Source organism: Schistocerca nitens, chromosome 7 (assembly GCF_023898315.1).
Source record: "Schistocerca nitens isolate TAMUIC-IGC-003100 chromosome 7, iqSchNite1.1, whole genome shotgun sequence".
NCBI lineage: Eukaryota > Metazoa > Arthropoda > Insecta > Orthoptera > Acrididae > Schistocerca > Schistocerca nitens.
This window is the reverse complement of record NC_064620.1, coordinates 90,693,144-90,711,372: the sequence shown is the minus strand read 5'-3', so window position 1 is coordinate 90,711,372 and position 18,229 is coordinate 90,693,144. Positions and strand designations below refer to the sequence as shown.

The following is an 18,229-nucleotide window of genomic DNA, read 5'->3' as shown; positions in this document are numbered from 1 at the left end:
TTACTGACAAAATGCAACCTAACGGTAGATTCCGTACGTACGGCTATCCTGTGTGGCCGTTTTTTAGTATGAATTAAAAAGAGACAGAGATTATTGACTGATCTCCGATGCGTCGGTTCTCGATTGTGTTCAGGAGACGTACGGATTGATTCCGCGAAGGGGTTTTCTTAATTGACCTTTTGACCCGGATTGCCTTCACGCAATCAGAATCTTCGATGAAAATACCTAAGGGACCTATTTGAATATAAAAATGGAAATGAAAGCAAATTAGTGGAATTTCGTAGGATATATATTAACGGATCGGAAGTTGAACGCATTAGTGGTTTCCCAAATATAATCGAGACACCGCGATAAAGAGCGAACCTGTAACAAAGCTCGTATACAATTTGAAAATCATTTCTGGTTAGTGACAGAAAAGAATAAGAAGAAAATTACTGTATCTTAAAATATTATATACTTTGAACAAATTGGCTTTAAACTTCTAGACATTGATAAATACACAATAAGTGCATGACTTAAATCTGATATTTCTTTTGTACACGGCGCAGTCCAATAATCGCTGCTTTGTCAGTCCGTTCCTCCTAAAAATTAAATGTCCTTGCGTGTGCGTAAGTACATTGTATCCACACCCGAGTTACCGAAATGTTTCTTCGTCGTTTCACATAGTTTTTACACAAAATAAAAATACAACTTGTAGCAATGCTATGTAGTACGTCTTAACATGTCAGCGACCAAACGTATCTTAGCAAAAGATATATTGTTTTTTCTTCTGTTTCGCAGCTTCTTGCCATCAAGCGCTGCGGCAATGATTTTAAATATTACGCCCAGCGGGTCACAGTGTTTCTTTAGAGTATTTAAACGCTGGACGCGCGTCTTGGTATCGGCGCACATTAAAAGAAAATATTTCGTATCTTTAATCTCGCGCTGTGATGCTCAGCATGTTTACGAACTACAGCTTGTTGGCTGTCCTTTTCTTTTACGACAAATATGTCATATGCAAAGTATCTGAAATCCAATAATATTACACACTCTTCCCTTCTTCACTAAACTGACTAATCCTTCATACCTCAAATGACTCGTCAAAAGATCCTTCCGTTTAGTCAAATTACGCCACAAATTTATTTTCTCTCCAATTAGTTGCTCGATCTAACCATCTAATCTTCAGCACTCTTCTGTAGTAGCGTATTTCGAAAGCTTCTATTCTCTTCTTGTCTGAACTACTTCTAGTCCACATTTCACTACCGTACATGTCTACGTTCCAGAAAAATACAGGGTGAAACAATCAAACGGTAAGTTGACCGGCTTACAACAGAGTCAAAAGGCTCTGTAAACTGATTTAGATCTGAAGATGATCATTACTGACTGAAACCGGTCGCAGTCGAAGCACTTTATATTGTGATCAAAGACTGGAATGAAAAACATTTGACAGTACCTGGATTTCTGTTCGTATTCATGACTATGTCGCAGCTTGTGAAACGGTAAGTCTATAAAAATTCGACCAAATTGGCCATTTAAACTAATTTTAGTTTTTTAAGACGAATCTAGAGCACGTGAGTGTAAATTAACAGCTGAACCTGAAAATACCTGTTTTTATAGATGGTATCACTCAGATGGCGTCCTTGACTTCACACACATTGTCAGACTCTGAGGGTGAAACCGCACATGACATTGCGTAGCGTCTCCAACGGAATGTTGTTCATTTCTTGGCAAATTCATGTCCTCAGATCGTCTCTTTTTTCTGGACTGTTTCTTGGCGAATCCATGTATTCAATCCACTCGGTTTCTTGAATGGTTTTCGTGGAAACATCTAGAGTCTAGGTGGCCCCAAAGGAAAAAGTCTAGAGCCGATAAATCTGATGAACGGGAAGGCCATGAAACATGGCCAATTTGTTGACGAGACGACCAGGAAATGCGAGTCTAAGTAAATCAACTGATGCTAAAGCAATATGTCTTATTGCACCAGCCTGCAAGAGGAATATTTCTTCATCTCGATAACAGGCATCGAGTTCTGGCAGAGGAATGATAACATATGACCAAAACGTTTAGGCTTTAAGGCCACCATGTTACCATCTTCATCTTTAAAGAGGTCGGGTCCTGTTACTGCCCGAGATGACATTGTGCACCAAACTGTTACATTTTGTGAATGGAGAGGGCTTTCTTGCAAACGATGTGGATTTCTGTTAGACCAATTGAGAAAGATCTGCTTTTCGACAAAACCTCTAAGGTGAAATTGGGTTTCATCGGTCATCCACTGCTGTCAACTTTCTCTTCATTTTCTCTGATAACATTTAACATCGCTTGGCAAAAGCGTATGTGCTTGGTCTAATCTTGAGGTTGGTGGGCTTGCTCACTCTACTCTTGTAGGGATGATGTTGGACATTATTTTTCAAGATCATTCGTACTGACCCATCAGTTTCCGCATTGTACCATTCAGTTTATTTGCGCGGACTTCGTGAAGCTTTAAGAACGCTATCAGTATTCTCTTGGGTCCAACTTGTTTTTTCACTGCCACGTCTTTTCTGCCAGCGGCTTCTATGTTTTTCACGCAGAGGGTGATGACATTGGACGATAACACGGGAGCTGTGGGGTAAATTAAACTCTAGGCGCATATCGTGTTGAGCTCCAACATAATTATACGAGTTTTTCTAACCTAAGGACATCACACAACACCCAGTCATCACGAGGAAGGGAAAATCCCTGACCCCGCCGGGAATCGAACCCGGGAACCCGGGCGCGGTAAGCGAGAACGCTACCGCATGACCACGAGCTGCGGACCGCTCCGTGGAACTCACGGACTTCGAACTTGGTCAGGTGATAGGGTGCACTTGTGTCATACGTCTGTACGCGAGGTTTCCATATTCCTAAACATTCCTAGGTCCACTGTTTCCGATGTGAGAGTAAAATGGAAACGTGAAGGGACATATACAGCACAAAAGCGTACAGGCCGACCTCGTGTGTTGAGTGACAGATACCGCCGACACTTGAAGAGGGTCGTAATGTCTAATAGGCTGACATCCATCCAGACCATACTTAGGAATTCCAAACTGCATCATGATCCACTGCAAGTACTATGACAGTTAGGCGGGAGATGAGAAAACTTGGATTTCATGGTCGAGCGGCTGCTCACAAGCCACACATCACGCCTGTAAATGCCAAACGCCGCCTCGCTTTGTGTAAGGAGCGTAAACGTTGCACTACTGAACAGTGGAAAAACGTTGTGTGGAGTGACGAATCACGGTACACAATGTAGCGATCCGATGTCAGGGCGTGGGTATGGCGAATGGCCGGTGAACGTCATCTGCCAGTGTGTGTAGTACCAACAGTAAAATTCGGAGGCGGTGTTGTTATGGTGTTGTCGTGTTTTTCATGGAGGGACCTTGAACTCCTTGTTGTTTGGCGCGCCACTATCACAGCACAGGTATACATCGATGTTTTAAGCACCTTTTTGCTTCTCGCTGTTGAAGAGCAATTGGGGGATGGTGATTGCATCTTTCAAAACGATCGAGCGGCTATGATAATGCACGGCCTGTGGCGTGGTGGTTACACGACAACAACATCCCTTTAATGGACTGGCCTACACAGAGGCCTGACCTGAATCCTATAGAACACCTTTGGGACGTTTTGGAACGCCGACTTCGTGCCAGGCCTCACCGACCGACATCTGTACCTCTCCTCAGTGCAGCACTCCGTGAAGAGTGGGCTGTCATTCCCCAAGAAACCTTCCAGGACCTGATTGAATGTATGGCTGCGAGAGTGGAAGCCGTCATCAAGGCTGAGGCTGGGCCTACACCATATTGAATTTCAGCATTACCGATGGTGGGAGCCAGAACTTGTAAGCCATTTTCAGCCAGGTGTCGGGGTACTTCTGATCACATAGTGTATGTCTTAGGGTTAGTATTGCCTCACGTGTTCCAACATTTCTCCAGAACGCAAACTGATCTTCAATGTTGGTTTCTGCCAGTTACTCCACTTTATATAAATGACTCGTGTTAGTATTTAGTAACCGTGACTTGTTAAACAGATAGTTCGATAATATTCACATCTGTCAGCAGCTGCTTTCTTTTGAACTCGAATTACTACATTATTCTTGAATTCTGAGGGTATTAACCTGTGTCACATATTTTACATACCAGATGCAATAGTTTATCATGGTTGGCCCTCCCACGGGTGTCAATAATGGTTGGGGGAATTTCGTTTACTTCAGGAGCCTTGTTTCGACTTAGACCTTTCAGAACTCTGTCGAATTCTTCACGCTGTATTATATCCCCTAACTCATAACTTACTTCTTCTTTCACTTCAATAATATTGCCTTCGTATTCATTTCCCTTACACAACCCTCCTAAATATACCTTCGACCAGCCTGATGGCTTCTCTCCCGGGTTCTTCGTCCGACATTCGTCTGACGATTTTTCTGACGTTTCGCCAGCACAAGTGGCTGGCATTGTCAAAGCTTCACCTTCCATATCTGGTGACGGAGGGTGAAGCTTTGACAAGCCAGCCACTCGTGCTGGCGAAACGCCAGAAAAATCATCAGACGAACGTCGGCCAAAGTACTCGAGACAGAAGCCAATAGGCAGTTTGTCAACAAGTGGCCACAAAAGCTTTAATAGTTTTGTTCTGGACTACCATGTCACCTCTTGATATTCATACAGCTGCTTTTCTTCGGAAGTGTCTTTAATTTGAATGGAGGTGACATGTATCTTCCCTTTAGTTTGGATGCTTCTACATCCTTCCATTTCTTTTCTAGCCATTCCACTATTGCCATTTTACCATTTTACACTTTCTGTATATCTCATTATTTAGTCGTCAGCATTACCTTTCGACTGCTTCATGTTTATATTTTCTAATTTCGTTAGTCACAAGCAATATCTTTTGTGTTATTCAAGGATTTCTTCTGTTCTTCGTCTTATTGCCAATTGGATTCTCTGATGGTGTCACTATTTCATCTCCCATACGTTTTGTATTGTGCCCAGGCCGCATGTTTCAGTCAAAAGTTGTCTAATGCTCCCCATTATGCTTAAGCCGCCTTACGGTGAGTGGCGGAGGTAACTTCCGGAACCGCTATTATGTCCTTACATTTTTGATCCATTCGCGAATGGTTCGGGGTAAAAACGGTTATCGCTAAATCTTCATATGAGCTCTACTTATTCTCAATTTGTTTTAGTTTCATTTCACGAGACATATGTGCAAGGAAGATTCGTCTTCGAACGTACGCTCTAGGAATTTAGACTGTAGACTTAACCATGATACAAAAGTCCTGTGTTGTTGTGTCTGGACTTTGGAGTTTCTTCAGCATTTCCTCAACGCTGTCACGCCGACTACACGATCACAAACTCATTCGCCAGCAAGCATGCAACATATATCGGAAATTTGCTTCCATTTCAGGTACTTCTAATGACAACGAGCAGTGCAAATAACGTGTCCACAAATAAACACTCTACTGGAATTTGTATCTTCAAATGTAGAAACGTTTATGCTCATCATTACTTAATTTTCAAATTTTCTTTTAAATGAGAAACTTAAGCTAACAGCTTGATATCGAAAGACACTGACTGCCAACTGCTGAATCTACCAGCAAAGATGTTACAGTTTTCAGCTGTCAACTCACAAGGGTTGGGTGAGAGACGAATGGTGGGAGTGGAGTACCGAAATAGGCCGCTCACAGTTTCTTCAGTACATCAGAGCCATGGTGGGGTTACTGGCTTTTCCTGGGAGCCTGTAACCTGTATGCCCCTCCAATTTTAACCTCCTTTATTACCCTGCTGGCATACTCCTCCCATTCCCAGCTCTCCAGCGTGCGAAGTAATCATGGACCAGTTACAAGCTAACTGATGATTCAGGGACATAACATATCCAAACTATAGCGCAGGAATGTCACCAATTGACTTTATTACTGTGAAAAGAGTTAAAGAATATTTGGATGACTTTCATGTCCAAATGCGATAAGTGCAGGTGCACGTCTGTTGACGTAAATTATGATTCGTTATGAGTGAAAAATGTGTTTTTTATTGCTTTAAGATCAGATAATGTCAACAAAAGCTTTTGGCTAAAATTTAACTAAGACACTCGCATTGGTACAATCTACTTCAATAACTAAATATCTATATGGTCAAAAATCCTATAAATAATTTATATAGGGGAACTCGGGGCAGAACGGGATAGCGGGGGCACAATGGGAAATTCCTCTTTTCTAGACTGGACAGTGTTGCAACCTGTTGTATGGGTATGTAACTATTTATCCGAATGGAAGTGAGGGCAGCCATTCTGATTTAGTTTGAAGTGCGAGATCTAAGTGAACTCTTGTCCGTCACGTTACCGCTTGCGTTGTTCTACCGTTTGGTGAATTTCAACGCCAGGTAAGCTGTTAATTGTTAATTGTATACCCTAGAATGACACATTCCCTTACAGTGCATGGCATTTGTTATACTTTAGTTATTTAATGCTTTTAAATACGTCAGTTATTACACTCCATGAAAGTTGTTAACCTCAAAAGTGCTCTTGGGGAGGAACGGGACGGGGCAGAATGGGATAGTGTCCCTCTCTGCCCCGTCATATTTTGATGCAAGTATAAAGCAAACCCAGCCTGTATGTTCATGGATGCCAGACTCTCCCAACCAGCTATGTTCGCCGAACAACTCAGCTTTCCAGATATCGCCCGAGGCTGTCATTCCAATCCCACTAATCTGTCAAAATACTCGGCGGACTACAAGACGAAAAGGAAAAACCATCGTATTAACAGATTCTCCTTATAAGAAGGAACTGCAGAATGCTGTCGCACGTAAAGTAGGCCTACAGAAAAGAGGAGGGTGCACAAATATAAACAATGTCAGGACAGAGACGTCAGGAGCAGTGCAACGTAAGGCAAAAATTTCAAACTGTACACACAAAAAAACCAAAACAGAGGACATCAAAGCGCTTACGAATAATAAAAGGAAGAAGATGATGGAGAAGAGAGAATCAGAGAGAGAGGATGCTGAGTGTCTCTACTGTGGTGGTTTCTACTCCGTTTGTAATGAGGGCTGGGTCGCATGCCAGAGGTGTTTCAAGTGGGCACACAATTCAAGTGCTGGCTTAGACAGTGAATATGAAGAGGAAATACTGATTTGTGACTGTTGTCGAAAGGACTAGTACTTAGCAGTTTGGTGGTTATTAAGCATTGTACATTTTTCAGAATGACATTATAATGTTTTCTTATTTTGAAGAATGACTTTTTAATTGTTTTAATTACACATTGCGTAGTCTGAATTGCCTGTTATACAATATTTTGTCATAGTTTAATACGATATTCTTAATTCAAATTCAACGTTTATGCAATAAGTTAACAAAAAATACCCTTATCCCGTTCTGCCCCGTGGGTGGGGCGGAACGGGAAATATGCAAGACTTTCTTTGAAAAGTTGTAAAAAATGCCAAATGTATTGTTTTAAGTGATTTTAAAATAAGGTACATTAGGCTACGCTACAAGATGTTTTTTTATCACTTTAAGAAATGTTTCCTTGTGTTCCCTTATTTTATAGAAATTGTTAAACATTAAGTATCCCGTTCCGCCCCGAGTTCCCCTATATATCATCAGCTTTTCGCTATATTAGCAGGTCTTTTGCCTCTTCATTTTCTGTGATCCATTGCTTCCTTCTTAAGGCTGCTGTATGTTGTACCGTCCATCACGTCATCCATATTTGAAATCTAATAATTATCAAGGAAAAAATTCTATACTTTCTGCCGTTTCCGAGTTAATCAACTGCAATTGTCAAATTAATAATTTCTACAGTCAACGACGAATTTAATGTCCTTTAAAAAGCATCGAATTTTTTTCTTAACAATTATTTCTGCAACTCCCATACAAGCTTTTCAGACTGTTTCTGACCATCCAGTACCCACAGCTACACCTAGTGAGTTGCACTAACCTTGCATGGAATATACTGTGAAGTTCCTGGGACTCATCTGTCGTATATCAAAATGTAAATAATAGTCACGTCCTGTCCAGCTGTTTCCAGCAGCCTGGCGTCCAAATTGTACGCAATTCCTGAACTTCAAAATGAGCCGATAGGTGAATACGAAATAGCCCACCAGAAACAAAGCTTCTTCCCCTTGTGACAAAACAATAATATATTTTAATTTTTTACTCGAGATGTACGTCCCCCTTCATTTGGAATCATTACCTTTTTTTTCTTTTTATTCATTAAGCGAGATCGGTGACTCTGCTAATTACTTGTAGTCATAGAACGCGCGGTTACTCACCGCGGCTGGCACCACAACTACAATGTGCGTTTGAACATCTCCCTCCTCTCGATGGTTTGTGGGTGGGAGAGATTGGCAATTTATTCAGCAACGGTTGTTTCGCGAAAGGTATCCCTGGAAGACGACACCTTTGGTGTTGGCCGGAAACTGATTCCACCAAACCGGCGGCGTGGATGCTGACGCTGACGCTGTAAAGAGGAGCCTATCCTTGGCTCGACGTGGTGCAGTTTGGACACAATTTGTCATTCCCGCGGTTCCTGTAAAAGAGAGAAAGGTATATTACCACTCTTGTTGATTGTCCCTACTAGCTGGTGTAACCTCAAAAAGAGAAAGACACACTCTGGTGGGGTATTAGCAAAACTTAATCCCTAGGCAGGTCAGGCCAATGCGTGGTTGGCTTGTGAGAAAACTGGCGGCGTGGCTGGCTGGATATACAGGGTGTTTCAAAAATGACCGGTATATTTGAAACGGCAATACAAACTAAACGAGTAGCGAATAGAAATACACCGTTTGTTGCAATATGCTTGGAACAACAGTACATTTTCAGGCAGACAAACTTTCGAAATTACAGTAGTTACAATTGTCAACAACAGATGGGGCTGCGGTCTGGCAAACTCTATAGTACGATATTTTCCACATATCCACCATGCGTAGCAATAATATGGCGTAGTCTCTGAATGAAATTACCCGAAACCTTTGACAACGTGTCTGGCGGAATGGCTTCACATGCAGATGAGATGTACTGCATCAGCTGTTCAATTGTTTCTGGACTCTGGCGGTACACCTGGTCTATCAAGTGTCCCCACAGAAAGAAGTCACAGGGGTTCATGTCTGGCGAATAGGGAGGCCAATCCACGCCGCCTCCTGTATGTTTCGGATAGCCCAAAGCAATCACACGATCATCGAAATATTCATTCAGGAAATTAAAGACGTCGGCCGTGCGATGTGGCCGGGCACCATCTTGCATAACCACGAGGTGTTCGCAGTGTCGTCTAAGCCAGTTTGTACCGCCACAAATTCACGAAGAATGTCCAGATAGCGTGATGCAGTAATCGTTTCGGATCTGAAAAATGGGCCAATGATTCCTTTGGAAGAAATGGCGGCCCAGACCAGTACTTTTTGAGGATGCAGGGACGATGGGACTGCAACATGAGGCTTTTCGGTTCCCCATATGCGCCAGTTCTGTTTATTGACGAAGCCGTCCAGGTAAAAATAAGCTTCGTCAGTAAACCAAATGCTGCCCACATGCATATCGCCATCATCAATCCTGTGCACTATATCGTTAGCGAATGTCTCTCGTGCAGCAATGGTAGCGGCGCTGAGGGGTTGCCGCGTTTGAATTTTGTATGGATAGAGGTGTAAACTCTGGCGCATGAGACGATACGTGGACGTTGGCGTCATTTGGACCGCAGCTGCAACACGGCGAACGGAAACCCGAGGCCGCTGTTGGATCACCTGCTGCACTAGCTGCGCGTTGCCCTCTGTGGTTGCCGTACGCGGTCGCCCTACCTTTCCAGCACGTTCATCCGTCACGTTCCCAGTCCGTTGAAATTTTTCAAACAGATCCTTTATTCTATCGCTTTTCGGTCCTTTGATTACATTAAACCTCCGTTGAAAACTTCGTCTTGTTGCAACAACACTGTGTTCTAGGCGGTGGAATTCCAACACCAGAAAAATCCTCTGTTCTAAGGAATAAACCATGTTGTCTACAGCACACTTGCACGTTGTGAACAGCACACGCTTACAGCAGAAAGACGACGTACAGAATGGCGCACCCACAGACTGCGTTGTCTTATATATGTTTCACATCACTCGCAGCGCCATCTGTTGTTGAAAATTGTAACTACTGTAATTTCGAAAGTTTGTCCGCCTGAAAATGTACTGTTGTCCCAAGCATATTGCAACAAACGGTGTATTTCTATCGCTGCTCGTTTAGTTTTTATTGCCGTGTCAAATATACCGGTCATTTTTGAAACACCCTGTACATATACATGCCACACACACACACACACACACACACACACACACACACACACACACACACACACCACGCGATCTCGTTATCTTGCTCCATGACGTCTGGATGTTAAATCACTACATCTCGCTGTCACAATGAAACAAAACTAATGTTCATGACGGAAGAGAAAATACGACATCAGCTGCAGCCGGACACTGAAATAAATCCATTCGACAAGTGAAAATTTTTGCTCGACTGGGACTCTAACCCAGTTTTCGTGAGCGGCTGCCTTAATCCCTTCGACTATGTGATCACGCTTCCCGTCCAACCCAAAATCCCCTACCTCGCACATTTCATATGGTACTGGCCATTAAAATTGCTACACTACGAAGATGACGTGCTACAGACGCAAAATTTAACCGACAGGAAGAAGATTCTGTGATATGCAAATGATTAGCTTTTCAGAGCATTCACACAAGGTTGGCGCCGGTGGCGACACCTACAACCTGCTGACATGAGGAAAGTTTCCAACCGATTTCTCATACACAAACAGCAGTTGACGGCGTTGCCTGGTGAAACGTTGTTGTGATTCCTCGTGTAAGGAGGAGAAATGGTAACCATCACGTTTCCGACTTTGATAAATGTCAGATTGTAGACTATCGCGATTGCGGTTTATCGTATAGCGACATTTCTGCTCGCGTTGGTCGAGATCCAATGACTGTTAGCAAAATATGGAATCGGTGGGTTCAGGAGGGTAATACGGAACGCCGTGCTGGATCCCAACAGCCTTGTATCACTAGCAGTCGAGATGACAGGCATCTTATCCGCATGGCTGTAACGGATCGTGCAGCCACGTCTCGTTCCCTGAGTCAACAGGTAGGGACGTTTACAAGACAACAACCATCTGCACGAACAGTTCGACGACGTTTGCAGCAGCATGGACTACCAGATCGGAGACCATGGCTGCGGTTACCGTTGACGCTGCATCACCGACAGGAGCGCCTGCTATGGTGTACTCAACGACGAACCTGGTGCACGAATGGCAAAACGTCATTTTTTCGGATGAATCCAGGTTCTGTTTACAGCATCACGATGGTCGCATCTGTGTTTGGCGACATTGCGGTGAACGCAGATTGGAAGCGTGTATTCGTCATCGCCATACTGGCGTATCACCCGGCGTGATGCTATGGGGTGCCATTGGTTACACGTCTCGGTCACTTCTTGTTCGCATTGACGGCACTTTGAACAGTGGACGTTACATTTCACATGTGTTACGACCCGTGGTTTTACCCTTCATTCGATTCCTGTGAAACCCTATATTTCAGCAGGATAATGCACGACATCATGTTGCAGGTCCTATACGGGCCTTTCTGGATACAGAAAATGTTCGACTGCTGCCCTGGCCAGCACATTCTCCAGATCTCTCACCAATTGAAAACGCCTGGTCAATGGTGGCCGACCAACTGTCTCGTCACAATACGCCAGTCACTACTCTTGATGAACTGTGGTATCGTGTTGAAGCTGCATGGGCAGCTGTACCTGTACACGCCATCCGAGCTGTGTTTGACTCAATGCCCAGGCGTATCAAGGCCGTTATTACGGCCAGAGGTGGTTGTTGTGGGTACTGATTTCTCAGGATCTATGCACCCAAATTGCGAGAAAATGTAATCACATGTCAGTTGTAGTATAATATATTTGTCCAATGAATACCCGTTTATCACCTGCACTTCTTCTTGGTGTAGCAATTTTAATGGCCAGTAGTGTATTTGTACGTGTGGTGTCGGATCTTTCGGACGTAGCTGAAAGAAGAGACACAGCACATATAAAAATTCTAATGTCCATCGGAGACTTGTGGGCCTCATGCCTGACAGTGTTGCGTACCTTGTCTCTGCAGGCGTCGGCGACATCGTTCAGCGGCGGCGGCGGCGGGGGCGGAGGCGGCGCTGGGATCGCGTCTGCGCTGCGGCTCCACATGGGCTACCTGTCCGGCCTCGTGGCCGGGGGCGGACCCGGGGGCCACCACGGCGGCTCCGGCGCGTCCACACTCAGCCACAGCCAGTGCGCGCTCGGACCAGGGGTCAGCCTCCACTCTGCTCATAAATGGCCTAGTAGATAGTGTCGGAAATTTCATGCGGCTTTTCGCGGATGATGCTGTAGTATAAAGAGAAGCTGCAGCATTGGAAAATTGCAGCGAAATGAAGGAAGATCTGCAGCAGATAGGCACTTGGTGCAGGGAGTGGCAGCTGACCCTTAATATAGACAAATGTAATCTGTTACGAATACATAAAAAGAAGGATGATTATATGATAGCGGAACAAACACTGGTAGCAGTTACTTCTGTAAAATATCTAGGAGTATGCGTACGGAACGATTTGAAGTGGAATGATTATATAAAATTAATTGTTGGTAAGGCGGGTGCCAGGTTGCGATTCATGGGAGAGTCCTTCGAAAATGTAGTCCATCAACAAAGGAGGTGGCTTACAAAACACTCGTTCGACCTATACTTCAGTATTGCTCATCAGTGTGGGATCCGTACCAGGTCGGGTTGACAGAGGAGATAGAGAAGATCGAAAGAAGAGTGGCGCGTTTCGTCACAGGGTTATTTGGTAAGCGTCATAGCGTTACGGAGATGTTTAGCAAACTCGAGTGGCAGACTCTGCAAGAAAGGCGCTCTCTGCATCGGGGTGTAGGTTGCTGTCCAGGTTTCAAGAGGGAGCGTTTCTGGATGAGATATCGAATATATTCCTTACCCCTACCTATATCTCCCGAGGAGATCACCAATGTAAAATTAGAGAGATTCGAGCGCGCACGGAGGCTTTCCGGCAGTCGTTCCTCCCGCGAACCATACGTGACTGAAACAGGAAAGGGAGGTATAAATGTAGATGTAGATGCTTCTGCTGCAGCTTCTGTTGTCCTTGATTCATTGCTGGTGAAGGCTCAGAGAAGATTCCTTATGATGTTTGTCAAGAGGAAAAGAACGGAACCTTTCCATCTGAAAGAAATCTTCCACAGTACAGCTCTCCCGTTGTAGAGAATTAAAGGGCTTGTCGCTAGCACCTATGTAGACCACTACCAAAGCTCCATTGGAGGGGGGAGGGGGAAGATCTTTTGTTTGCAAGCGGCTATGCAGAAATATAGGTGGACAGACTCTTGCACACACAAGAACCACAGGATATTAACTGCAGAATGAGTAGCCAGCATCAGATATTCAGTGATGAGGACGACGATGTGGAGCACAAATGGAAAAAATTTAAAAGTCTCGTTCAGTATGCTTTGAACAACAATATTTCGAGTAAGGTATTCAAAATGGTTCAAATGGCTCTGAGTACTATGGGACTTAGCATTCGAGGTCATCAGTCCCCTAGAACTTAGAACTACTTAAACCTAACTAACCTAAGGACATCACACATATCCACGCCCGAGGCGGGATTCGAACCTGCGACCGTAGGAGTCGCGCGGTTCCGAACTGATGCGCTCGGCCACAGCGGCCGGCCGAGCAAGGTCTTAATGCAAGGGAACGCCACACCGCGGATGAACAGCAGTGTTACAAAACTTCCACGTAAGCAACGAGAGCTTCATCACAGATTCAAGAGAAGTCAAAACCTAGCTTAAAGCAATAGCAGAACGATGCGAAATTGTACATTAGTAGAGCAGTGAGACAAGCGTTTAATGACTTTAAAAATATAATTTTGTAAATAAAATCCTAAGAGGTTTCAGTCTTACGTAAGATCAGTAAGCGGTTCCAAATCCTCTCTATTGATTCACCCATTGACCATAATGGCACCGAAACAGAATATAACAGAGGCCAAAATACTAAATTCGGTCTTTAGAAATTGTTTCACCGTGGAGTCTAGTGACACGGTCCATTCTTCTAATCGTGGCACCAAAGTCGAAATGACAGATACTGAGGTAACCGATAGCGGAAGAGGAAAGCAACTACAATCGTATAACAGTGGAAATACATCAGGACCAGATGAGATGAGATTCTATAAAGATTATGGAAGAAAAATTGCTCACTTTCTAGCAGCAGTTTAACGTAGGTTTCTGGATCAAAGAAGGATTCCTAGAAACTGGAAAAATCCGCAAGTCATTTCCGTTTTCAAGAAGGACTGTAGGACATGCATATAATGATAGGCCTATATCGTTACAACTATCTGTTGTACAATTATGTAACATGTTTTATGCTCAAGAATTATGACATTATTGGAGAACGAAAATTTTCTCTCTAAACATATGTTCCGGCCGGCCGCGGTGGTCTAGCGGTTCTAGGCGCTCAGTCAGGAACCGCGCGACTGCCACGGTCGCAGGTTCGAATCCTGCCTCGGGCATGGATGTGTGTGATGTCCTTAGGTTAGTTAGGTTTACGTAGTTCTAAGTTTTAGGGGACTTATGACCACAGATGTTTGAGTCCCATAGTGCTCAGAGCCATTTGAACCATTTTTGAACATATGTTCCGAAAACAGACCTTCCCAAAGTCAGCTCGCTCAGCTCCTCCATCAGATCCATAGAGCTGTAGGCAACGGCGCTCAGTTGATGCCTAGACGCCTAGACGCCCATGATCAAGTCTATCACCCATAACCCTGTACCACGGCAGTCAAGAAGTCCTTAAACCTTCCCATTTGATTATCTCACCATGTACCCTCAGAAATGACTTTCTAACACTTAAATTTACATTAGATGTTAACAAATTCCCCTTTTTCAGAAATGCTTTTCTTGTTACAGCCAGTCTACATTCTATATCCTCCCAGCTCTCCCCATCCTCAGTTATTTTGCTGCCCAAGCAGTAAAACACATGGATTACATTCTCATTTCCTTATCTAATTTCTTCAGCATGACCTGACTCTTGCTTTACTTTTGTTAATGTGCATCTTATAACTTCTTTGCAAACGCTATCCAGTACATACGATTGCTCTTCCATGTCCCTTGCTGTCTCTGAGAGAATTCCAGTGTCACCAGTAAACTGAAAAGTTTATATTTCTCCTTCCAGAACTTCAGTTCCACTTTCTAAATTTCTCCTTCTCCTCGGTTTCCTTTACTGCTTGACCAGTGTACAGTATTTAATAACATCGCCAATACCCTTACAATCCTTAATCACTCCCTGTTCTACACGACTTACCTTTCATGTCCTACGACTCTTACAAATGCCATCTGGTTTATGTCCAAGTTGTAAATAACCGTTTACTCCCTGTATTTTACCGTTGCCATCTTCAGAGACTCAAACGGTGTATTCCAGATAACACTATCAAAAGCTTTCTCTATAAATGCTATAAAAGCTGGTTTGCCTTACCTTAACCTGTCTTTTAAGACACACTATGTGATCAAAAGTATCCGGACACCCCAAAACATGCGTTTTTCATATTAGGTGCATTGCTGACACCTACAGCCTGGTACTCCATATCAATGACCTCAGTAGTAATTAGTTATCGTGAGAGAGCAGATTGGGAGGCTCCGTGGAAAAAATGGTTCAAATGGCTCTGAGCACTATGGGACTTAACATCTATGGTCATCAGTCCCCTACAACTTAGAACTACTTAAACAGAGCTGTAGGCAACGGCGCTCAGTTGATGCAGTGTTTCTTGACTATATGAAGGCATTTGGCACCGTAAAAAGTACGAGCTTATCGAGTATCGGACCACATTTACGACTAGATTCAAGACTTCCCTGCAGACAGAACTCATCACGTCGCTGTTAACGAAAAATAATCGATAGATGTAAAAGTAATTTCCGGAGTACCCCAAGAAAGCGTGACAGGACCGTTACTGTTTACACTGTATCGGTATGCATGCGTTTCTATGAGAAGGAATAACTGTATATGAGGCAGAAAGAATGAAGTGCAGTAAGTCTCATACATGGATAAATATAATTATGTTCAAGAAAAATGAGTGCAGACCCTGCAGCTTTGTGTCCTGTGTCCATGTGTGGCCGGTAATCTATATCTTAAAGCTTACTAATCTCGCTACAAGTTTATTTACTTACATGTGTTTCTTCCCCTGTATCAAATACAGGGTGATTCAAAAAGAATTCCACAACTATAAAAATGTGTATTTAATGAAAGAAACATAATATAACCTTCTGTTATACATCATTACAAAGAGGATTTAAAAAGGTTTTTTTTCGCTCAAAAACAAGTTCAGAGATATTCAATATGGCCCCCTCCAGACACACGAGCAATATCAACCCGATACTCCAACTCGTTCCACACTCTCTGTAGCATATCAGGCGTAACAGTTTGGATAGCTGCTGTTATTTCTCGTTTCAAATCATCAATGGTGGCTGGGAGAGGTGGCCGAAACACCATGTCCTTAACATACCCCCATAAGAAAAAATCGCAGGGGGTAAGATCAGGGCTTCTTGGAGGCCAGTGATGAAGTGCTCTGTCACGGGCTGCCTGGCGGCCGATCCGTCCAGAACTTTTCCCTTTGCACAAACACCCATTCTCTGTAAACTGTTTATACCAACGTTTAATACACCACCTATCAGGAGGTTTAACACCATACTTCGTTCGAAATGCACGCTGAACAGCTGTCGTCGATTCACTTCTGCCGTACTCAATAACACAAAAAGATTTCTGTTGACCGGTCGCCATCTTAGCATCAACTGACGCTGACGCCTAGTCAACAGCGCCTCAAGCGAACAAATGTACAACTAAATGAAACTTTATAGCTCCCTTAATTCGCCGACAGATAGTGCTTAGCTCTGCCTTTTGTCGTTGCAGAGTTTTAAATTCCTAAAGTTGTGGTATTCTTTTTGAATCACCCTGTATAATGGATCATGTTAATACCTAAAAGCACAAAGAAGTATTGAAACACAAAGCACATCGCGAAGAATCGCTTGAGTTCTTCCCGCAAACCTGCAGTAAAAGTAATCTGAAGAAAGCAGCAGTTGAGGCAGCACATCAATTTCACACCGTAAAACATCATCATAGCTCGACGGATAGTACCAATAGGCCGGATGGGAAGGCTTTCGATGACTCCATAATTGATGGAAAGTGATTACATTAGCAAATTAGTCATTACATTAGCAAATTAATCATTACATTAGCAAATGGATGTGGCTGAACTAAGTTGGTTAACTCCTAGCAAAGGACTTGATTGAGACAATGTAGAAAATGGTGTAACCTATTTGAGAAACATAAATTTTCTTGTTGATGACAGTGAATTATTTGATGAAGTACATGGCCTAAAAATGTTTCTAACTGAACTGCTCAAATCGGAACCCAGATCAACATTTCTAGAGAAAACTGTCTCTGGCAGGTGGTGTAATTTCATGAACAATCGTTTTGAAAATGAATGTTCGTAACTTTTGGAATGTGTGCAATAGTTTTTGCAATCCCTGCTCACCAGGCAGCTGCGAAAAGGATATTTTCCTTACTAAATATGTCCGCAGCTCATGGTCTAGTGTATAGCGTTACTGCCTCTGGATCACGGGGTCCCGGGTTCGATTCCCGGCCGAGTTGGGGATTTTCTCTGCCCAGGGACTGGGTGTTTGTGTTGTCTTCATCATCATCATCATTCGTGACAGTGATTAGAGTGAACTGTGTAAAAAGGAAATTGGACTGCGTAAAAATTGGGACTTTGTACGGGCGCTGATGACCACGCAGTTGCGCTCCCCACAAACCAAACATCATCATCTTATTAAATATACATTCGACTGATGAAAGAAACAGACTTTCTGTACAATGTGTAAATAATTTGTTCATTGTCAGTTATAAAGATCTTATTTGTTCTGAATACTACGATGACATAAAATCCAAGAAAGAGATACTTATCAGGATTCTTGCAAGGGAACCTCCCCATCGCACCCCCCTCAGATTTAGTTATAAGTTGGCACAGTGGATAGGCCTTGAAAAACTGAACACAGATCAATCGAGAAAAGAGGAAGAAATTGTGTGGAACTATGAAAAAAATAAGCATAATATACAAACTAAGTAGTCCATGTGCAACATATGCTACATCATGGAGCGCCGTGGTCCCGCGGTTAGCGTGAGCAGCTCCGGAATGAAAGGTCCTTGGTTCAAGTCTTCCCTAGAGTGAAA

At 43.4% G+C, this 18,229-nt stretch overlaps 1 protein-coding gene across 1 annotated transcript in view; it reads left to right on the top strand.

Moving 5' to 3' along the window:
* The window catches only part of LOC126195486 (gamma-aminobutyric acid type B receptor subunit 2-like), a 367,244-nt gene that overhangs the window by 301,231 nt on the left and 47,784 nt on the right, over window positions 1-18,229 (top strand). Inside the window, exon 16 of the mRNA XM_049934114.1 lies at window positions 12,089-12,271. Within this exon, the coding sequence (XP_049790071.1) occupies window positions 12,089-12,271 (183 nt within the window). The remainder of the gene's footprint in view (window positions 1-12,088; window positions 12,272-18,229) is intronic.